This window comes from Octopus sinensis, linkage group LG1 (genome assembly GCF_006345805.1).
Source record: "Octopus sinensis linkage group LG1, ASM634580v1, whole genome shotgun sequence".
NCBI lineage: Eukaryota > Metazoa > Mollusca > Cephalopoda > Octopoda > Octopodidae > Octopus > Octopus sinensis.
The window spans coordinates 178271628-178296633 of NC_042997.1; the positions used below are offsets into that span (position 1 = coordinate 178271628).

Consider the following 25006-nt stretch of genomic DNA (forward strand, 5'->3'; position numbering starts at 1 on the left):
AAGTTTTAATTCAAATACAAATACCTAAAAATAGGACATGGTCTCATGCACATCACTTCATATAAAAGTTTCTAATCAGTAAACAATTATTGATCCAGTCTGTGTAAAAATCTTTGGTTTATTGATAATTAAAATGTATGAATTTCTTTGTTCTTTTGCCTACCAATCATAATATTTGTAAGTATATTTTGTATAAAATTTGATTTTTCAGAATATATTGTGTCTTTCAATGGTTATTATAAATTTATGGCCCGGAAAAGGTTCATCGATGCAGCTTTGTATGATTCTGGCGTGATTTCTTGGAAGATTCTTCCCCGAGATAATCCTGCTCATGAATATCCTAGTGATTTTGATGTTGTTAAGGTATGTAATATTTTTATGTTTATTTTATATATATATATTTTTTTTTTTGGCTGTGTGGTAAGTAGCTTGCTAACCAACTACATGGTTCCGGGTTCAGTCCCACTGCGTGGCATCTTGGGCAAGTGTCTTCTACTATAACCTCGGGCCGACCAATGCCTTGTGAGTGGATTTGGTAGACGGAAACTGAAAGAAGCCTGTCGTATATATGTATATATATGTGTGTGTGTTTGTGTGTCTGTGTTTGTCCCCTTAGCATTGCTTGACAGCCGATGCTGGTGTGTTTACGTCCCGTCACTTAGCGGTTCGGCAAAAGAGACCGATAGAATAAGTACTGGGCTTACAAAGAATAAGTCCCGGGGTCGATTTGTTTGACTAAAGGTGGTGCTCCAGCATGGCCGCAGTCAAATGACTGAAACAAGTAAAATAAAAAAAAAATGAAAAATAAAATAAAATAAAAAAAAAAGGTGTAATTTAATATGGTGCAGAACATTCTGGAATTGTTTGATTTGAAATTAACTTCATCAGTGTAATTATTCTACTCCTAAAATAAATAGCTCCATCTTTTGCTATTTTTAATTCAGTGATAATATTGAGGCACAAAAGGATCTCAGTATAACCATGATTCAGTAGCTGGAAAAGAATTTAATTTTCTGGACTGTTAACTTCTACTGCCAGAAACAACAGACCTACACCTGCTTGCCTCCAGTCTGTTGTATGCAAACCATGCTAGTTTGAAAGCACTCTTAAATTAATAGTTTTCTAACTCTTCCTTTATTTTATTTTCCTTAATCTTGACAAAGGGTTCTATGCTTGAAATGTAAAAACAAGTTTTGTAATTCTTCATATAGCATAATATACTAATTTTGTTTTATTGTTATTTTTCAAAATTATCTGCTGTAAATGGGTAACCCTGCAACAGAGTGGTGTTCTGTTCAGGGGGAATGTTAGCCTCAAAAAACACCAACAATGTGCAGAAGTACATTGTGACTAGCAGTGTATAACAACATATGACAGTCTAGTTAATAGTATGATATACATCTTTTATTTTTTTACTTGTTTCAGTCATTTGATTGCGGCCATATTGGGGCACCACCTCGAAAATTTAGTCGAATGAACCAAACCTAGTACTTATTTTTTTAAAGCCTGGTATTTACTCTATCGGTCTCATTTGCTGAACCACTAAGTTGCGGGGACATAAAAACACACCAGCACTAGCTGTCAAGTGGTGGATGGTTGAAACAAACACAGACACAGAAACACTCAGAAAGGCAAAGTGGTTGTCTCACTTATATTTTAAAGTCATCAAAAACTGAAAGCAGATTGTTTAAGTGGAGTTTGAAAAGTACTTTAAAGGGTTCTTCATGAAATTATGGTAGGTTTCAATGTAAATATGAACACTTTAGAACAGACTGTTTCATATGGAACAATAGAAGGCCTTTAAGTGAGTTAAGCATGGTGTTTTTTTAAGTTGTCTGTAATTTTGTTGTTTTTTTTTTCTTTGTAGATCAATGATAAGAATAAAAATGGTGTTGATGCTCTATTGAACCATCCTGTTGTCAAAAGGGTCACTCCACACAAAATGGTAACACGATCTCTAAAATTTATACCAGGTAAGATCTTTTTGAGAATTTTTAGTCAAATGAATTGACCCTAGTACTTATTCTTTTTTAAAGCCTGGGTACTTATTCTAGCAGTCTTATCCCTTAGTGGGTTGAATTCACAACCTCTAAATTTTTTGGAGTTATATATATATATATATATCCTACTTCTCTCCATGGCTATGCATACTTAAGCTAGTAACCTGCCTCATTCTTGATTCCGAATTCCTTTTGCCAAGTCTGTCCGTAAACGAAGTGATCCCAAGATAAGAAATCTTTGAACTTTAATTCACCCCGTATCTCTATTTATTATTATTTATTATGTATCATTATTCTGAGCCCCCTAGTCGCCACTCTGTTTACTATTTCAGCCTCGCCTCGTTTTTGCATATTCTGTATAATTCATTAGTTATCGTTATAGATATTTAAGATCTATCTCCCTTACAGGGCTGATCGAATTGGCCGCCGATTCTTCGCGGCGCGCCCGCCCTACCCGCCCCCACCACCACCACCAATACCGGATATCTCTATTTTGCTCCAACTATACCGGATGTCGTTTCTCCCACCACCATTATAGGTGTCTACTCTTTGAACCCCCCTCTTCAATACGCTATTTCACCATGCATTACCCCTCTTTCGATATCCTACGTTCTACTTGCCTAGAACCTGTCCTCTGAACCACCCCTCCCACTGGTGCTCCCCTATATTTCTGCACCCCCCACCACCACCATTATAGGTGTCTACTCTTTGAACCCCCCTCTTCAATACGCTATTTCACCATGCATTACCCCTCTTTCGATATCCTACGTTCTACTTGCCTAGAACCTGTCCTCTGAACCACCCCTCCCACTGGTGCTCCCCTATATTTCTGCACCCCCCACCACCACCATTATAGGTGTCTACTCTTTGAACCCCCCTCTTCAATACGCTATTTCACCATGCATTACCCCTCTCTCGATATCCTACGTTCTACTTGCCTAGAACCTGTCCTCTGAACCACCCCTCCCACTGGTGCTCCCCTATATTTCTGCCCCCCCCACCACCATTATAGGTGTCTACTCTTTGAACCCCCCTCTTCAATACGCTATTTCACCATGCATTACCCCTCTCTCGATATCCTACGTTCTACTTGCCTAGAACCTGTCCTCTGAACCACCCCTCCCACTGGTGCTCCCCTATATTTCTGCACCCCCCCCCCCATAAAAAGCACCATCCGAACGTGGCCGATGCCAGACCCCTCTGGCACCTGTGCAGGTGGCACGTAAAAAACACCCACTACACTCGCGGAGTGGTTGGCGTTAGGAAGGGCATCCAGCTGTAGAAACACTGCCAGACTAGACTGGAGCCTGGGGCAGTCCCGAGCTCCCCAGACCCCGGTCGAAACCGTCCAACCCGTGCTAGCGCGGAAAACGGACGTTAAACGATGATGATGATGATGATGATGATGATACACATACATACAATGGGCTTCTTTCAGTTTCCATCTACCAAATCCACTTACAAAGCTTTGGTTGACCCAAAGCCATAGTAGAAGACCCATGTCCAAGTGGGATTGAACCCAGAACCATGTGGTTGGGAAGCAAGCTTCTTACCACATAGCCTCACCTATATATATATATATATATATATATATATATATATGTATGTATATATGCCTGGGTTAGATGGAATTTATTGAGGTAGGCAGATTTTACGTGGCCAGATGCCCTTCCTGTTGCCAACCCTCATCAGTTTTCAAACAAGGCAATATTTTCCCCATGACCAGACATGTTTTCACAGAATATTGGTTTTAAATTTTGGCACAAAGCCAGCAATTTTGGGTGAGAGTGTAAGTTGATTACATCGGTCCCCAGCACTCAAATAGCACTTATTTTATTGATTCTGAAAGGATGGAAGGCAAAGTCGACTCTGGTGGAATTTTACCGAATACTGGAAATGAATGACATTCATTTATAACAACCAGATGATGTTAATATGAGGAAACACAAATATACACACACAGACAAATATGTATACACACATACATAAGCGCAGGAGTGGCTGTGTGGTAAGTAGCTTGCTAACCAACCACATGGTTCCGGGTTCAGTCCCACTGCGTGGCATCTTGGGCAAGTGTCTTCTGCTATAGCCCCGGGCCGACCAATGCCTTGTGAGTGGATTTGGTAGACGGAAACTGAAAGAAGCCTGTCGTATATATGTATATATATATATGTATGTGTTTGTCCCCCTAGCATTGCTTGACAACTGATGCTGGTGTGTTTACGTCCCCGTCGCTTAGCGGTTCGGCAAAAGAGACCGATAGAATAAGTACTGGGCTTACAAAGAATAAGTCCCGGGGTTGATTTGCTCGACTAAAGGCGGTGCTCCAGCATGGCCGCAGTCAAATGACTGAAACAAGTAAAAGAGTAAAGAGTATGTACACATGGCAAGCTTTTTTCAGTTTACATACCAAATCCACTCATAAGGCTTTGGTTGACCTTAATCTACTGTAGAAAGCATTTTCCCAAGTTGCCACTCAGTGGGACTGAACTTGAAACCATGTGGTTGAGAATCCAACGTCTTAACCAGACAGCCTCACCTGCACCTATATATTTGTATATCTATCCTTTAAGTTCATTTACGGGAAATATTTTCAGCCTTGCCTGGCCCCCATGCCGGTAGCACGTAAAAGCACCATCCGTTCGTGTCCGTTGCCAGCCTCACCTGGCCCCTGTGCCGGTGGCATGTAAAAACACCATCCGTTCGTGGCCGTTTGCCAGCTCTGTTTGGCACGTAAAAAGCACCCACTACACTCACGGAGTGGTTGGCGTTAGGAAGGGCATCCAGCCGTAGAAACACTGCCAAATCTGACTGGGCCTGATGAAGCCTTCCGGCTTCACAGACCCCAGTTAAACCGTCCAACCCATGCTAGCATGGAAAGCGGACGCTAAATGATGATGATGATGCATATAAAAGCCCCTATTTTATTGTCGGCTACTGCCTAGTGATGCCAACTTGCCACAGCAGTTTTCTGAGGTTGTACCAAGCTGTGTCAATATAATGTAGGATAAATTGAGACATTGCATCCTTTAAAACCACCATGCTTTGTGAAATTCGCTAACACTACCCTGTTCTCCATATGCATGCACACATGTATATCACGACTCTTACACTGTTCACTTTCCTGACTTTTGTACATAATTCTATGTACTATATATGCATATTTGATGAGTTGTAGTGCACCTGAGTCACTATACACAATAATTTCATTATTATTATATAGCCTCCATGTACACCATGGAAGACCCCTGCATGTTGTCCATCATGCCTATTGAAGTCACCAGCCACAAAGAGACGGTCCCTGTCATTCATCGATGAGGTAGTCTGCAAGAGGGTGTCATAAAATCGGTCTTTCTGTCCATCAGGTAGCCCCGGCTGAGGGGCATCGACCGAGATAATGGTTGCTGATCTATGATGCAGCACTGATATATATATATATATATATATATATATATATATATATATATATATATATACATAAATTATTTCTGTGACAGGCTGTATTACTGCATGACTTATATTTACTGACAACAGTTTTGTTTATATCGTTTCTCATCTTTATAGAAGTACTTTTGTTTTATCTCTGCAGTGAAGGAGAAAAAGAAAAATAATGCAACAAATAACAACTCAGAATGGGCTTCAAACTTTCATATGTTGCGAAGATTACATCATAAAGGATTGTCTGTAAGTTGATTTTACTTGTTTGTTATTACATTTATTTGAGGGTGGCAGGTAACAGAATCAGTAGAGAAATGGATAAAATTCCTTGTAATATTTACTTACATGCTTTTACATTCTGACTATAATTCCATCCATTCATCTTCTCTGCTCACTGTTCTTGGAAGAATTGTTGGGGCAGAGTCCTTTGGCACTTTATAGGATCCTGTCAGAAGCAACATCATTACATTTTTTGGCTGGATTCTCAAGCCCAACCAACTTATATTATGGATGTTATCCAACCGTTTCATTCTTAGTCTACCATTAGGTCTCCAGCTAGTTGACTCAGCTTGTAGCATCTGTCTGGCAATTCTTTCTTGGGACATTCTAATCATATCTGTAGCATCAGAGCTGTGACATCTCAATGTGGAGAAGTAGTGGCTTGACGTGCTGCGACTCCCTGATCTTCGAGCTTTGTACCCTGTTGAAGTAATGTTACTCCAGTGACCCTTTGGAGTAACCCCACTTCATTTTGGCTCCTTGTATTTGCGATTCATCATCATCGTTTAACGTTCGTTTTCCATGCTAGCATGGGTTGGACAGTTCAACCGGGGTTTGGGAAGCCAGGAGGCTGCACCAGGCTCCAGTCTGATCTGGCAGTGTTTCTACAGCTGGATGCCCTTCCTAATGCCAACTACTCCGTGAGTGTAGTGGGTGGTTTTTACGTGCCAGGCGAGGCTGGCAATGGCCACGATTGGTTGGTGCTTTTTACATGCCAATCATTACCCAATATTCATGACTAGGACCATGTAGTCAATATTGGGGAACCACTACAATTCCCTTTGAGAAATTAGGTTCATCATCATCATCATTGTTTAGCATCTGCTTTCCATGCTGGCATGGGTTGGATTGTTTGACACGGAGCTGTTCAGAGTTCAGTTGTCTGTTGTGGCATGGTTTCTATGGGTCGATGCCCTTCCTAATACTAACCACTTAACAGTGTGTGGTGGGTATTTTTTTACATGACACCAGCACAGAGTGTGTTTTTGCAGCATGGGTGCTTTTTATGTGGCACCAGCACCTGAAAAGACGAGCCTGTATCCAAGGGTGAGACAATGGTTTTACTAAGCTTGGCACATCTTATCATCATCATCATCATCGTTTAATGTCTGCTTACCATGCTAGCATGGGTTGGACGATTTGACTGAGGACTGGCGAACCAGATGGCTGCACCAGGCTCCAATCTTGATCTGGCAGAGTTTCTACAGCTGGATGACCTTCCTAACGCCAATCACTCCGAGAATGTAGTGAGTGCTTTTACGTGCCACCGGCACGAGGGCCAGTCAGGCGGTACTGGTAATGGCCACGCTCAAATGGTGCTTTTTATGTGCTACCTGCACAGGAGCCAGTCCAGCGACACTGGCAACACAAATACAGCAAATCACCACATCTCCCGATCCCTTGTCATTTCCTCAGTGAGACCTGTTAACTTTAGCAGATAAAATATATTTTTCATTCAATATATGTTAGGGTTATTGTCAAAAACTTTATTTTTTTGTAGTTGAGTATTTGTTCTAATGATTTCTTTTTAAATTGTTTGAAGGGCACGTCAGTATTTTATCCAAAACATAATATGAAATCTCGGCAGTTACTAAGGGCAGCTCCTAAACAAGTAAGTTGTTTTTGACATGATATCTTTATTTTTGTAATATCTTTAATATCACTAGCATTTTGTTTTTATATATTTCATATCATGTTTGGTTTACAGGTGTCCAACAAGCCAAATTGCTAGCTCATGGCGTTCTATGGTGGTAAAAGTGACCTGAGATTGTCTGTGTAACTTGGTCAGAACAAACACCATAGTATAATTTTTATATGTAATATATATATATCATTATCGTTGTCATATATATGTATATATATATCTCAATGGGTGAATGAATTATCTTGTTTACCGTTAACATGGAAAATTCAATGAACCTTTAACCCTTCTCTTCCTACTATCTGCCTTTGACGTCAAATCTACTAACGGTTTTTTCAAATACTTAATAACGTTCTGTTTATCATGTAGGCAGTCATCGTAATTGTTATAATGTCTTGTTGTTGAGAGAGGCTCTCTTTCTTTCCTGATGAGAAGATGGCATTTTATTCCGTTTATTCCTTTGGAATAATACCATGTTGTCTTCGAAACATATGTCGAAAGTAAAGGTATTTTATTAACATCTTTGTTATGTACACACACACATACACATGTAACTGGAATGTTAGTTCATGAATTATTTAATTATGCCATCTTACATGTATTTCAATGAAGTTTATGGCTTGGTTATGCAATTTGAACCAGGTTTTCTAGTTTTCTGATGTTTCATTTGCATAGACTTCATTTTGTCAGGGTCCGCTTTGCAGTTTTATCTTGTGATGTATAATGATGCATATGGAGTTCCGAATACTGGTTATATGTCATGCAATTTAAGTCAAACTATTCAAATATATATACTGTATGTATGAGTGTGTGTGTATAATTCTATACAAAAGGTATTGGTCAGTCTGAGATTATGGTGGAAAGACACTTTGCCCAACGTCATGTTGTGGAATTAAACATGCAACACTGTGGTTGTGAAGTAAATTTCTTCACCACACAAGCATGTCTATTCTGGTAGCATAACTAACTAGAGAGGTAACTGTTGTATTATTTTAATAGCATAAAATATTTAGGTAATTTTCCTTGAATCTACTAAAGATTTATGCCAATATTTGGCTGCATGAGATACTGTGGTCTATTGGGACATGGTTTTTGCTTGACGGGCTCCTTTATAAATGCTGAGAAATTAAGAAAGAGGGAGTTACTCCCCTTCTGTATGTAACAACAGCAATATGAATTAAACTGCAGACGTGTCATCATCATCATCATTTTCCAGTATTTTAAATCCAGGTTTTGTCCCCATTGACAGGGGTGGCCAGATCCACCTCAATTCCATAGCAACCCACCCCAAATTTGGGCTGGCTGGTGCCCATTCTCCTTTGTTATCACGAGGCTTTTTTGGAGCTGGATTTTCTATAGGGAGCATGCCCTTGCTTACACCCAACCTTAGTTTGTAGACCTGAGTGGTCCTGAGACCAAGGCTTCTACCACGATTTTTAAGAAATATGGTGGAAAACTAGCTCAGGAAGGTAGGGACGCTACTCCCTGAGACCATTTTCGGAGCCCCCTACCTAAATTGGCTGAATTGTTAAAAAGATTTTATTGCAGTCATGAAATTCCAGTTTTTTGAACAAGGGTCATTATTCATAACCTTGGATTGATTCAAGTGTTGAGAGTGAAAAACGAAAACATTATAAAAACATGTCAGTTGGATTATACCCTTTTATTTCATAGGTTCGGCCGTGTTACACACTGTGCAAACCTAATTCCGATTGAGAATTATGTTTAGGGTACATTTATCTTTAGAATATTTAACCCTTGGGAGTTATTTCTATGAGTAGGGAGTTTGGTTGATTGAATAATACTGTCTAAACTGTTAAAGATTTTCATCTACTTCTATAAATTTACAATAAAATTTTGTTTCATAAAAATTATAAAAATGGCACATAAAAAAAATTTAATGACAACAAAATTAAAAGGAATCTCTGATTCAAAGATTTTTCTTGTTAGTCTGTGACTATACTATCGTTTCTTTATCATGTAGACCTCCTTGTGTATCAGGTATTCATCATCATCATCATCGTTTAACATGTGTTTTCCATGCTAGCATGGGTTGGACAGTTTGACCAGGGTCTGGGACGCCAGGAGGCTGCACCAGGCTCCAGTCTGATCTGGCAGTGTTTCTACAGCTGGATGCCCTTCCTAATGCCAACCACTCCATGAGTATAGTGGGTCCTTTTTACGTGCCACCGGCACAGGGGCCAGAGGAGGCTGGAAATGTCTACGATTGCCAGTCAAGGCAGTGCTGGCATTATATTAACTAAAGTGTTCTTTATAGTTTTTGAGATGGTAGAGGTAATTTGAATGAAATTTCACTGCTATTTTTGTAAGTTAAATGACCATGCCATACCTCTCACATTAGCTCAGGTTGATATGTGTAATATTGATGAAAAGTAGATCAGTTTAAAGCTGGATGTTTGTATCACACAATCAGCAGTGGTCTCAGGTGGGTTAATATCAAAAGGGTTAAAGTCGTTAGCCAGGCTGACTGGCTTAGCCAAGTAAATTTACATAACTATACTCAGATGCAAACACAAGGGTTCTAGTTGTAAGATTTGAAATTGTGATGGCCTTTTGGTCACTAGTCCAGCAGCATTTGCCTTCCAGTCATATACAATCAATTTGTGAATCGGAGAAGTTGGCTCTGGAGTTGTAAGTTAAATATGAAACCCTGCCAAACCAAATACTTAAAGCATTTAGTCTGACCTCATATTACTGTAAACCATCTCCTCTGACTTTATGTACTACAAAATATTGATTTTGTTCTTAAATACAAATACTAAGTTTTTTCCTTCTAAATAAAAGTGAATATTACTAGTCTGCTTGACCTTTGATATATTACTAGCAGTATAGCCCAGCATTGCTCGGGCTTGTTTTCTTTTTGACCCTTTAGAATTGGAATTTTTGAAAAGTAAAAATTTTTCATTTTGTAGCTTGGTATTCTCTTTAAGTGAACATTTTTCTGGTTGAAATACACCAAAAAATGGCAACACAGCAGTCAAAAAATCATAAAAAATAATGATTTTCATAGAAAAAAAGCACCTTTTTGATGTAAATAATTTTTAGTGTTAACATGGTCCAATTTGAATTTTTTCTTCTGCAGAAGGAAGAGCAAGCTTTCTTCTATCATACTCTCAATTTTGGTCAACTTGCACCGCAGGGTCTCGGAGGAGATAGTGTTAGTTGAAGGCTACCAAACCTGCCATACACAGACAACTTCAGCTTTATATATCTAGATTGGCACTTATTTCTCTACAAAGATGCATGACCTTGTGGTTAGAGTGTGTCAGACTCAAAATTACAAGATAGTGATTTTGTCTCCTGTACCAGGCTGTTTGTTTGTCCTTAAGCTAGGCACTTTATTTCTCATTGGCTTAGTCGACTCAGCTGAAAATGAATACCAACAGCAGCTGCTGGAGGTTCACCTTGTGACAGACTGGCCTCAAATCAGAAACTGAATTAAGTTCCAGCCTAAAAGTCTGTAAACTTGAGAAACACTGACTATTTTAACTTATTTTTCTGCTTTATAAAAGATGGCAGATTATATTCGAACACAGTAGGAACTACATACACAAACATGAAATATTCAGTGCAATCTAATATCTTGCTAAGTATTGTTTACTCTGGTCCACTCTGTAAAATGGTTGGTGTTAGGAAGGGCATCCAGCCTTAAAAACCATGTCAAAACAGACAGAGGAGCTTAATCCAGACTTCTGGCTTGCCAGCTCCTGTCAAACTGTATAACATAGTAGCATGTAAGATGGATGTTAAATGATGATGATAATGATATAGCTTACTCTTATTAAACTTACATCCTCGGATGTTTGAGAGAAAAATAGCATCTCTTTTTTCCCCACCTGAAACCACTTGTACTTAAGTATTTGTGTGTGTATGTGCGTGTGTGCGTATTGATATATCTTTATATATATATATATATATATATATATATATATATATATATATATATATATATATATATATATATATATATATGAAAGAAGGTTTGAAAATACAAGTTTAAAAGATGTTTATTTACTTTACGGTTTCACTTTTTAGAATAAAGATTGTCAAAAGTAACATGTAAAGGCTTGGTTGTGTTAGTAACTGGTTGTCACAAAATACTACCATACACATATACATTCTTTGATAACAAGAACATATTAAGAACAGTCCACAAGGGAAAATCTTGGGAAAATATAACACTTTGTTATATATATATATATATATATATATATAAAAGGGCTTAGTAAAATAAATTACTTTGCCGCATACTGAACTCATTAGAAATAGCAGCTAAAAAAAACTTTTTTAAAACTATTTCTAATACTTAAAGAAAACCTCTCTCATATAGTGTTTGCTCAATTCAACTCACGAAAGTATGGGAGTAGAGACATTAAAAAATCAAATGCAAAGGTTATTTGAGAACGTACGTTTCAAGATTAGTCAAACTCGACATTTCTATCATCAGCTCAGAACTCCCTGGTTTGGATTTGAAAACACTGAAAGTGGGAGCATACCCTTTCGGCTTCTTATCGCTTCTGAAGATCTGCTCGAAACTAACAGTGCCAACAAACTCAAAAATGCAAGCGAAGAATTTCTGCTCTCCCCTTTCCACCAGCGTGGGTTAAAATCAGCAAACACTATGCTTTTTTCGGTAAAATCCGAGGCATTATATATAGAGAGAGATGAATTATAATTTCAACAATTGAGGGTAAAATTAATTAATTAATCAATTTCACCAAGTATTCAGTATGCAAAGGGACCATTTAAGGCGAATTCAAATTATATATATATGCCGGACCCTCCGGCCCCTGTGCAGGTGGCACGTAAAAAGCACCCAATCCACTCACGGAGTGGTTGGCGTTAGGAAGGGCATCCAGCCGTAGAAACTCTGCCAGATTCAGACTGGAGCCTGGAGCGGCCCCTGGCTTCCCAGACCCGGTCGAACCGTCCAACCCGTGCTAGCGCGGAAAGCGGACGTTAAACGATGATGATGATGATGATGATGATGATATAGTCAAGAATTTAGTAACTTTGTGAGATATGAAATGAATCGTTATCAACTGGAGCTTGAAATAGATAAAATTGTAAATGAAAGGATGTAGAATGTCTGTTATGCTTGCAGATAGGTTTGAGTCCCATGGACAGCCTTCAGCTTTTCCATCCAAGGCTTTTTTTAACCCTATTGCTTTATCAACTTCGAATTCCACTGTTAAAAATGATTTATTTCACATATCTCAAGATCTCATGACATAACTGATAACTTGAGATTTTATATGATCAGGAGGAGTTCCTGTTCCTTCTGCTGCTTCCCCGATGAGCGCCCTTTCCTGTGACTGCAGCCAATGGCGGTGGCGGACAGTGTTTTCATGTCGTGGCCGCCTCTCAACTGGATGGGGCCCTGGGACGATGGGATCCCGGAGCTGCAATGTGCGTTCGAGGTGTCAATGTTCACTGAGTCCTGCAATTTGTATCAGTTCATGTGATAGCCGCGCTCTTCATCAACAGACGAGCCGAGTGATCTCCTGTCCAGGATTTCAGTATTTGCTACTACTGACGACCACATACTGAAAAGGGATGTGGTGCGATGCCGCATGCAGGAAGGTAAAACAAATTGAAACGGAAACTGAGCAATGGTCTAACTTAAATTTACAGACAGTGTGCTAAACCTTTCCAAACACCTGATTATACAGAAAATTAAATAAAACATTTAGGCTGTCTACTCTTTAGAAATATGGTCACAAAAGAGCTACATTTAATAATCACTTTGATTGCTAATTTAGATTTTTTTCGTGATGTTTCAGATAACATATGCTTTGCAGGCTGAAGAACTATGGAATATGGGATTTACTGGTAAATATAACTAATCTATTTAGTTTTCCTACATTTAATTATTTCTTTTAAATTAAGTTGTGATACTGTATATGACATATTGTGGTTTTACAAATCTAATGGTTGTATCATTGGTGGAGGCACATGGCCTAGTGGTTAGAGCAGTGGACTCGCGGTCGAGGGATTGTGGGTTCGAATCTCAGACCAGGCGATGTGTGTGTGTTTATGAGCGAAACACCTAAGCTCCACGCGGATCCGGCAGAAGGTAATGGCGAACTTTTGCCGACTCTTTCACCACTGCTTTCTCTCACTCTTTCCTCCTGCATCTTGCAGCTCACCTGCGAAGGACTGGCGTCCCATCCAGGTGGGGAACCTATACGCCAAGGAAACCAGGAAACTGGCCCTTATGAGCTAGGCATGGCTCGAGAAGGAACAAACAACAACAAACAATGGTTGTATCATTGTGGTGAATGAAAGTGCATAACAGTATGGAATAATAAGTTTGATCATGATTTATTACCACTGGCTTTTTTTTTTTAAAGATGACTTATGATTATACGGCTGTTGTTCTGTAGGTTTAAAATGGTTGAGCAGATCTGTAATCAAGGAAGTTCCAGCCATGACTATCCTGCCATTGTAGCAAATATAAACTTATCTTGTAGTACATCAATATGTCTTTCTCATTCTTTTAAGATGGTATAGCACAATTTGAGAGAGATTTGGCTACTATTTTTTGCTAGGCGAGTAACTGCACAGAAGCTCTCTCACTGGTGGTAGTGGTTAACCTCAGTCAATTCTGCTGCTACCAATGAAATGTTTGCATTTCATCATCATCATTGTTTAACGTTTGCTTTGCATGCTAGCATGGGTTGGACAATTTGACTGATGTCTGGTGAACCAGAAGGCTGCACCAGACTCCAATCTGATCTGGCAGAGTTACTACAGCTGGATGCCCTTTCCTAACGCCAACCACATAGCCATGCATGTCAGTTTTGAAAACATTGGGACTTAGAAGAGCTGCTTGAAATGCATGTGTGGACATTGTTTTGAGTATTTTGCCAAATATTATTGGCATAGAAAAGCATGAGAAAAAAAAAATTATTATCAGGGTTGTAATAATTGAAGTTGTTACAAAGAAACATTTTGGTAAAAAAATGAAATTCATGTTTGTTGCCATAGTAGATTTTGAATTGAGATCTGTTAGGTACATATTCAAATAATGGTTTTGCATTTTGAATTCTTTTTACAGGAGCTGGAGTGAAAGTTGCTATATTTGACACCGGTTTAGATGAAAATCACCAACATTTTAAAAAGGGTCGGATTAAAGATCGAACGAATTGGACTCATGAGAAAACCTTAGATGATGGTTTGTAAAGAAATATACTTTATTTTCCATGTCTCTTTGTCTTTCTGTCAGTTTGTCTTCCCATTCTTGAACTTTTTAGCATTCGCATTATTCTGTCAAATGTAATGCTTTTTCATTCACATTGTTTTGAATTAATCATACATTGTTTTGTAACGTTGAAATCATGATAATTATGATGATGTGACTGTGTATTTTATAATAGTGTTGAAGGGTATGTGTGATAGGTTGGATCTGGCTGGTTAGAACATAAAACAGATAGCATAATTAGGTCAGATATGGGTGGTTTGAATGTTAAAGGGTAAAGGTTTGGGAAGGCAATAACATTGCTCTCCCTACTCCAGAGAGTAAAAGTGAAAGTGAAAATAAATATAAAGTAATTAAATGGCTGCAAAATTGCTTCCAAAATATATAGTTATTTGCTGTGTTTACAAATTTGAGAAATTGCTTAAGCCTTTGAGAGATTGCTTAGTATTTAAACTGCATATCTGGTCCAAATATTCTACCTGTTTTACATTCAAACTAGCCAGCTGTGGCATCTCACACCTACCTTATAATGTCATTCTAAAAATTAGCAATCACATCATTGGAATCTTGGAGCTATGAGATAATGCATGATTAACTCAAAGCAATGAGAGTAAATAAGCATTACATTTGATTGAATAATCTAAATGCTGAAGGGATATTAAAAAAATGCTAATTAAAATTGTATGTGAAATTCATTGATTAGTGAAATCTTTGTTAGGCTGTTTTACTTTATATTTATTTTTTAGATGAAGTAAATATTCCTCCCTCTCGTGTTGGAGCCCCTGTAAATAGACAAGAGCATTGTCCCTACTCTTGATTAACCCTTTAGCATTCCGATTATTCTGTCAAATGTAATGCTGATTTATTCACATTATTTTGAATGAATTATGAAGGATCATGTAGCTTTGAGATTTTTATGAAGTAATTGTTTATTGTTAGAATGACATTGTAGGGTAGGTGTGAGAGGCATTAGTTGGCCTGGGGCTATAACAGAAGACACTAGCTCAAGGTGCCACACATTGGACTAAACCCAGAATTATGAGTTGAGAAAGCTTATAACAAAGTGAACCCTGCTAAAGGGACACAAGGAGCATATAATTGTGTTAAGCCAGTCATTTAACCCTTTCGTTACCAACCCGGCTGAAGCTGGCTCTGGCTCTGAGTACAAATGTCTTGTTTTCATAAGTTTTGAATTAAAATCTTCCACCAAACCTTAGTCACAATTGATGTTCTGAACACTAGCTGAATGATAACTAAGTTATTTTACTAATTTCTTTGTTATATTTAAAGTAATTGAAAGAAAATCAGAGCATCTCAAAATAAATACAGTAACAAAAGGGTTAAGTCTACCACTCATGAAGTGGTGTACTTCATCTGATAACAGAATCATAAAGTTCTTTCCTGAGCCCTATAAACTCATAGGGCCAGTTTCCATGGCATATATATTTCCCACCTGGATGGGCTGCTAGTCTGTTGCAGGATTACACGTTTTTGCCAGCTGAGTAGACTAAAGCAATGTGAAATGAAGTGTCTTGCTCAAGAACACATGTTGCCTGGTCCAGGATTCGAAACCACAACCTTGCAATCATGAATTCAGCACCCTAACCACTAAGCCACACATCTCCACACTTCATCTGATGGGCTTCAGTACAGTTTCTATCCACTCTGTTTAATTGACAAGTCTTCTTGGGTTCACCTGATGCTTGGCTGAAAACACTTACCCCAAAGTACTACTCTGTGGCACTAGAGCATGAGCCACTTGACTATGATGTGAACTTATTAACCACATGACCATGCAGTTCATATGTACTCCCAACATGCACATAGTTAATTTGTTATGATGTCGGACTTAAAGCAGTGTTACTATCAGATTTTTGTCCTTCATATTTTAATATCTGGTGATTATCCAATCATTGGATAAATTAACAAAAAAAAAAAAACTGTTCATGTTAAATATTATTTACAATATCTGTATTTTGTGTTTTAGGTCTTGGACATGGTACATTTGTTGCTGGTGTTATTGCCAGTTCAAAGCAATGCTTAGGATTTGCACCTGATGCTGATATTTATGTGTTTCGTGTGTTCACAAACAATCAAGTAAGTGTTGAATTTCATGTGTTTTTTACATTACATTCTGGGCTTCCGTGCCCTTGACTGGCATCCGTGCCAGTGGCATGTAAAAACCACCAACTGATTGTGGCTGCTGCCAGCCTACCCTAGCACTTGTGCCGGTGGCATGTAAAAAGCACCCACTACACTCATGGAGTGGTTGGCGTTAGGAAGGGCATCCAGCTGTAGAAACGCTACCAGATCAGGCTGGAGCCTGGTGCAGCCTCCTGGCTTCCCAGACCCTGATCAAACCGTCCAACCCATGCTAGCATGGAAAACGGATATTAAACGATGATGATTACAATTTAGTGAAGGTGCATGGTATTTGGCTCATTTAGTGGTACGGGTATTCGGCTCATGATCGCAAGGTCATGAGTTCAATTCCTGGCGACGTGTTGTGTCCTTGAGCAAGACATTTTATTTCATGTTGCTGCAGTCTATTCAGCTGGTAAAAATGAAAAAAATGAGTAGTACCTGTATTTCAAAGGGCCAGTGTTGTCACACTCTGTGTCATACTGAATCTTCCTGAGAACTATATTAAGGGAACATGTGTCTGTGGAGTACTCAGCTACTTGCAGTAGTCATGGCCTTTTATAGACCACTGAGATTGGTAGGATGGTGGAGGAAGGTATCCCTTAAACTGGAGATCCATCCTGAATGCTTACACAGCAGAAGTGTTAAGACTGGTCCTTCTGGTGGTGTAAAGCACTCATGATGGTACCATGTAAAAGCAACCGTGTGGTGCCATGCAAAAGTGCCCAAGCAGGACTACGTAAAAGCACTCATGTGGCACCATGTAAAAGTGCCTCTGCAGCACCACATAAAAGCATACGTGCAGTACCATGCAAAAGCACCCACCACATTCTATAAAGTGGTTGGAGGAGCTTCCAACCATATAAACCATGCCAAATCAGACTGGAATCTGGTGCAGCTCCCCAGTTTCCCAGCTCAGGTCAAACTGTCTAACCCATGCCAGCATGGACAACAGGCGTTAAATGATGGTGATAATGATAAATTCAAAGGTCCAGGTAATTTTGTTAAATTGGGTGAAGGATTAAGCTTGACTTTTAGTCATAGTTTTGTCTGTTGCGTGGTGCCAATGTGGAAATCTTATTTTATGTTTTATCAATCTGTTTGATGTGGAGGAGCTTTGCTCTCCTCGATTAGTTAGATTGGTGTAGTTGGCACATTTAGAGAAGATGGGTATTTATTGCAGGGTCTGTGAAGATTCAGTAATGGCAGTTTGAGAACTTCTATGTAGGTATTTGACAAACCTTTGTGTCTTTCAAATTCCAAACTCTCTATACTCTTTGAAACAGAGACACACTTCAAATAGTTTTGAATTAGAATTAGTAGTAATAAATTTGTGGTATATAGGTTTAAAAAATATTGAGACTGATGCCAGTGCCGCCTTGACTGGCTTCCGTGCTGGTGGCACGTAAAAAGCACCAACTGATCATGGCTGTTTCCAGCCTCCCCTGGCACCTGTGCCGGTGCCACGTAAAAAGCACCCACTACACTCACAGAGTGGTTGGTGTTAGGAAGGGCATCCAGCTGTAGAAACACTGCCAGATCAAGACTGGAGCCTGGTGCAGCCTCCTGGCTTCCCAGACCCCGGTCGAACTGTCCAATCCATGCTAGCATGGAGAACGGACGTTAAACGATGATGATGATGATGTATTGGCTGCAGTTCTATTTCCATAGCAAATTAGAGCTAAGGTTATTTGAAAATGACATTCATCTATGATTTTGTTTATTTAATGTAACTTTTCTTCTATTTAAAAGAAATCTTTCTTTCTCTTATAGGTTTCTTACACCTCTTGGTTCCTTGATGCCTTCAACTATGCAATCTTGAAAAAAATTGATGTCTTGAATCTGAGTATTGGTGGTCCTGATTTCATGGATCATCCATTTGTGGACAAAGTAAGAGGTTTTACTTTTCAAAGAAGAACGATTCACTAAGAAATTTGATATTTTTTCCTCCTTTTAATCTTTTAGACGGGAGGGAAGGCAATGATGATGACTCTTTACAGGATCTCTGAATACTGGTGGGGGTCGAAGGAGGAAGGTATCCTCAAACTGGAAACCTTCCCCAAATGCTTGCAATAAAGCTCACTTGGCTAAAGGCATCCACCTTGCCAGATATTGGCATTAAACAGGGTGATGGATTAAGCTTTTCACTCAGGTAGGTCATGGTGGGATTTAAACTCAGAAAGCAAAGAGCCAACACAAATACTACAATATATCCAGGTTGATTCCCTACAATTCTAGCAATCCACTGATCTGGATTAGTTATTTTTTTACTGGCCCTGAAAGGATGAAAGGCACAATTGACCTCAGTGGGATTCGAACTCCTGTTTTCTCCTGTATTCAGTGTGAACAACTTCCTCTTGTATTATTCGAACAAGGAATTTATTTCAGTTTTCATTTATGCAAAAAAAAAAAAAAGATTTGTCTAATCTTTAATTATTGGTCAGTGCAGAATTATAAGTTGTTTTTTTAACTTTGGAAAGTCAAACTAAATTTTGATAAAAGACAAAATGTTTTTACTTAGAAAAACCATTAAAAGAATTTCAGTTCCAAGGTCATGATTGAAATCCATTCTTTGAAGAATGGGTTTTTGACAGCTGAACAGATTATGCACATGAAGAAAAGCTTAAATAGAGTTAGGATTAATGGTCTGTAATCATCACAGCTAATTTTTTTGTTTAGAGCATCTGTTTTGTAAGTTTTGTATTTGTAACCCTTACTAATAAAATGCAAAATGTAGAAGCTATTGCTAAACCAACACTAGACATATCACATGCACTGGTTGTGAGGGCAACAATGGCTGAAGACCAAAACTATAGAAGTTGTAAGGTTATCTTATGGTTTCAGTGTTCCGCAGAAGAGTCTTTTTATAACAAGGTAAAGTTATGTATTTGATTCAAGAACTTGGTATCATTGAAACCCAAGTCAGCTCTGTTTGAGCAGACCTACGGGGAAAGTTGTTCCAGCTGTGACCATCTTGTCTTCTTTCTTTTTCTAAATTCTTTAGCCATGTGAGATAGAAGGCAACCTCACTTGATGCTAGTGCCATGAAAAAACACCCTGTACACTCTGTAAAATGGCTGATGAATCAGGCAGAGATAACATTGAAATGAAAGGACTGTATTCATTACTGAGGGAAAGATAACCTCTTTAATGCTGGTGCTATTAAAAATACACCTAGTACACTCTGTGTTGGTGTTGGGAAAGGCAATCAGCCTTCATGCCAAAACTGAGACAAGATGTAGAAAGGTAAAAAAAGGTAAAATTACCTTTTAAAGTCATTCCACCTCATAAGGGCCGGTTTCTGGGCTTCATGGCATATGTATTGCCCACCTGGTCAGGACGCTGGTCCATTGCAGGATTACTAATTTTTGCTGACTAAGTGGACTGGAGCAACATGAAATGAATTGTTTTGCTCAAGAACACAACATGTCGCTCAGTCCAGGATTTGAAACCACACTCTTACGATCATGAGTCCAACTTCTTAACCACTAAGCCATGCACCTTCATGACAAGACATATTCCTCTGCCCCGTTGGATTCTGTTGAACTATCCAATCCATGCTAGTAATGGATTGATGTAATGATAATGATGATTGAAGTTTCTAGTAATGCTCATTGCTGTTTGTAAATGCTCACACAGTTTAATGTGTGAGGTCCAAGCATGTTCTTCCTCTTCCATTCCACTTACTCTACGTATATATATGGCTGCGAACTGGCAGAATCGTTAGCACGTCGGGCGAAATGCTTAGCGGTATTTCATCTGCCGCTACGTTCTGAGTTCAAATTCCGCCGAGGTCGACTTTGCCTTTCATCCTTTCGGGGTCGATAAAGTACCAGCTTCACACTGGGGTCGATGTAATCGACTTAATCCCTTTGTCTGTCCTTGTCTGTCCCCTCTATGTTTAGCCCCTTGTGGGCAATAAAGAAATATATATATATTTCAGGTATGGGAATTAACTGCCAATAAAGTCATTATGATATCTGCTATAGGAAATGATGGACCACTTTATGGGTAGGTATATCATTTGGCTTATTTAAAAAAAAATTATTCAGTTTCAGTTGTCGTTTCTTCATTTTAAAATTTAATTCCAGAAAAAGTAAATTATTTTGGGCAATTTAAATGTTTGAATGTAAAATAATAATAATAATAATAATTGTGTACAGTGCTCAGGTGCACTACAACTCATCTAAAGTGTATATATAATCAGGTGTAGTTTCGGCGGATTTCGGAAAGCATGAGGGCCTTAAAAGATGCAGTGTCATGGCAGTCAACAACTGACGCAGGCAGTTTATTCCATGCTTCAGCAACTAGCATATATTGCTCTATTTATTTTAGTTAGACTCAAATGGAAACAGTTATCATTATTATCTCATAGCTAAGTGAAATACATTATAATAGAACACTGTTATAAGCCATTGCTACTATCAATTCATTTCTCTTTTATCATCATCATCATCACCATCATCATTATAATCATCGTCATCATTGTTTAATGTCCACCTTCCATGCTAGCATGGGAGGGATGGTTTCACAAGAGCCGGCCATGCAGACGCCTGCACCAGGCTTCTGTGACTGTTTTGCCAGGATTTTTACCGCTGGATGCCCTTCCTAACACCAGCGACTCAGCAGAGTTAACATTTTATGCTGTGTCAGCTTTTCTGAAAAACTGAGTCTTTGTAGATCTAAACTAATTAGCTTTCACCTCCTAAAATATAAACCCTTAACATTATTTTACATAGCATTTGTAGTCATGGTCAATGCTGGTGTCATGTCAACGACACCCATGCTAGTGGCACATAAAAAGCACTCACTACACTCTTGTTGTTGTTGTTGTTAAGCAACAAGACGAGTAAGGGTGATTAGGTGATGGTCTAGGGCTTAGGGGCGTAGACCCCAGACCTTGGAAATAAAAAAAAAACTTTGGTTGTCTTGTTGTAGTTGAGGGCTCATCGTTGATGCCCGACACCACTGGGAGGTGGCCCTCAAAGTCGCTGGAAATGGAGATCTCCAGGTCCAAATTCTTGAATGGCTCACTACACTCTTGGAGTGATTGGTGTTAGGAAGGGCATCCAGCCGTAGAAGTCATATCAAATCAGACTGGAACCTGGTGCAGCTCCCTGGCTTATCAATTTTCAGTCAAACCATCCAACCATTGCCAGTATAGAAAGCAGATGTTACATGATGACGGTGATGATGACACACATCAATCAGTTTACATGTCCAACACATTATAGTTGTTACTCCTGAAGTATATGAGTTGATAGCTTTTATATCCAGATGTCTTCAGCTTTTTTCATGTCTAGTTGTTCTAGTAAATTAACATTGCATACCTTACTGATCACATCCAACTCATTTCTTCTTGCCAAATCACTCAAAATCATTATTCTCTCTTATATCACATCACATACACAAATACCTGCAGTTTAGTTTTTTTTCAGTAAAACCCTTTAAAAATCTTGAATAAAGTATACTTAGAAGTTTAATAAATTCTGATAGCCACAATATGGTTTACACTATGTACCATCCCTATTTAGTCGTTGAGTGTGTATTGAGGTTTGATGGCTTTACTAATTACTGTTACTTTGAAGATATTGTATTTATCTCATGTAACTGTTTCAATTATATTCACAATGATCTCCTTCTTTTCATGCAGTACACTCAATAATCCTGCAGACCAGATGGATGTTATTGGAGTTGGAGGCATTAACTTTGAAAACCAAATTGCCCGCTTTTCTTCACGTGGAATGACTACTTGGGTAAGTAAGATCTTACTAATTATTGTTTTTTATTTTTATAAATTAAAATTTTCTTTTATGAAGGCATAGGAATGACTGTGCGGTAAGTAGCTTGCTTACCAACCACATGGTTCCAGGTTCAGTCCCACTGTGTGGCACCTTGGGCAAGTGTCTTCTACTATAGCCTCAGGCTGACCAAAGCCTTGTGAGTGGATTTGGTAGACAGAAACTGAAAGAAGCCCATCGTGTATATATATACATATATATATATAATGTATGTGTGTGTGTCTGTGTTTGTCCCTCTCCCCCATCACTTGACAACCAATGGTGGTGTGTTTACGCCCCCGTAACTTAGCGGTTCAGCCAAAGGCACCGATAGAATAAATACTAGGCTTACAAAGAATAAGTCCTGGGGTCGATTTGTTTGACTAAAGGTGGTGCTCCAGCATGGCCGCTGTCAAATGACTGAAACAAAAGTAAAAGTAAAAGAAGTGGTCAGTTAATTTGAGTGGTTAAGATGGTTAACTATTGGTTCAAAGTTTGGAACTTCATTGCGTTATACCCAGAAAATTACTTTGTTTAGAATGTAGAAGTCTGCACATTGTTTATATTATATAGGTATATTTAAAATCACATTTGGTAATGCTAGTTACTTGGCCAGCAACAGAACTTGTGCCTTTGGGATTGTCTTGTCCCTTTTTGTAATTGCTGAGTAGCTGGTTGAAAGTAAGATATAGTTGCTAAAAGCAAACTAACTGTACTTTATAGTCACATGTAAAGATCTGAGTGATTTTTTAATTAAAATTATATGGAATATTACTTTGAGATGAATGTTTGTTTATTGGAGTAAGGGAACTTTGGGACAGCTGTGTTTTGACCTTGTGTGTCTCCTCAGCCAAAGTTACTTCAAAACTACAACAACGCTTAGCATATTCACATTTGAATGAGAATGGAGACTTGAGTTAAGCTTTGTTTAACTATGAATCATATTTATATATATATATATATAATATATATATATGTATATATATATATAGTTGAAATTTACAGAAAAACAAAAGACGAAGACAGGTCTATTAGTTTGATACTTGGGAAGGTGAGAAAGTGTTTTACATTTCGAGCCTATGCTCTTCAACTGAAAGGAACACAAGGAAATAGAGAATGTATTTCTATGTCTTGTTATATTTGTACTATATTAATGTATAATATCATTGCTATTATGTAGTGGTTTAATAAAGTATTGATTGGGTATTATCTGATAGTTGATGATTGATTTAGATATATTTCTCCATTTTCTCATTTTGTATATATATATATCTGAGATTTATCATTGTTATATATATATATATATATATATATATATATATATATTTGTTGTGCAAGATTTTTTATGTGAAGTCTTGTGTTGAACAGATATAACAATATATAAATAAAATTTATCTTACTATTTTATTCGTTGTTACTACTTTCTTCATACATTTACGAAAATTTAACCTTTTCGGCTACTTTCAAGCCTTCGCCATAACTTGATTTATCTTCTATCTCTCTCTCTACAAAATTTAACCTTAGGCCAGGCTACCTCAAGCCGTATCCTATCTCTCCTATCTCTTCCATCTCTTCCATCTCTCAGCCATTGCGGTGCGCCCCCCCCCCCACCCCCACCACCAATACCGATGAACACTGTTCTCACCCCACCACCAATACCGGTGAACACTGTTCCTCACCCCCCACACCAATACCAGTATACCCTGTCCTCACCATCTACACCGATACGCCTTACTCATCTACACCGGTTACGCCCTACTCCCTCCTCCTCCCCCACTACCCCTTCTCCTCATATGCTTTCACTGTGAAAAGACAAGCTGCTAGCGCCATAGCTCATCAACTGCCCACCGATCTTATGCTTCCTCCTGACACTGCTCATTCCGACTATCCCCTTTAGCACCCTCCCGCTCGTATATCCTACGTTTTTATTTCTTAGGAACCTACCCAACCCTTCCTGCCATCGTTCCTCCTTACCCCAACCTTTCCCACTGGTTGCTCCCCTATATTACCCGCCTCAACTCGACCCCCCCTCTCCCCAACTCAACTCTCGAATATCTGTATTCTTTCCTCTACTTAATAACGTTACTCAGTGACGATAACGAATGTCTTTATTTCTTAGGAACCTACACCAACCCTTCCTGCCATCGTTCCTCCTACCCCAACCTTCCCCACTGGTTGCCCTCCTATATTACCCCCCTCAACTGGACCTCCCCCTCCCCACTAACTCTAGAATATCTGTATTCTTTCCTCTACCTATTACGTTACTCATGAGATAAATGCTGTGACTACAAAGACCGGGCTGCTTTCTGCAGCAATCCAATACCCCTACTCACTAAGTACCCCGACCCCCAAAGTCCCTGGATCCCCAGTACCCGGACCTCGTTGCCCATGTGCCGCTGACACGTTAAAATGCTCGAACCGATCGTGACGATGCCGGACCCTCCGGCCCCTGTGCAGGTGCACGTAAAAGCACCCATTCCACTCACGAGTGGTTGGCGTTAGG

General features: G+C 38.9%; 1 protein-coding gene across 3 annotated transcripts in view; it reads left to right on the forward strand.

The window, feature by feature from the left end:
* The window catches only part of LOC115210751 (membrane-bound transcription factor site-1 protease), a 130237-nt gene that overhangs the window by 9652 nt on the left and 95579 nt on the right, over nucleotides 1-25006 (forward strand). For all 3 annotated transcript variants that reach the window (XM_029779468.2, XM_029779475.2, XM_036507274.1), the window contains exons 3-12: nucleotides 212-363; nucleotides 1868-1973; nucleotides 5590-5684; nucleotides 7261-7329; nucleotides 13164-13212; nucleotides 14441-14557; nucleotides 16569-16678; nucleotides 18497-18613; nucleotides 20667-20734; nucleotides 22377-22479. In XM_029779468.2, the coding sequence (XP_029635328.1) occupies nucleotides 212-363; nucleotides 1868-1973; nucleotides 5590-5684; nucleotides 7261-7329; nucleotides 13164-13212; nucleotides 14441-14557; nucleotides 16569-16678; nucleotides 18497-18613; nucleotides 20667-20734; nucleotides 22377-22479 (986 nt within the window). The remainder of the gene's footprint in view (nucleotides 1-211; nucleotides 364-1867; nucleotides 1974-5589; nucleotides 5685-7260; nucleotides 7330-13163; nucleotides 13213-14440; nucleotides 14558-16568; nucleotides 16679-18496; nucleotides 18614-20666; nucleotides 20735-22376; nucleotides 22480-25006) is intronic.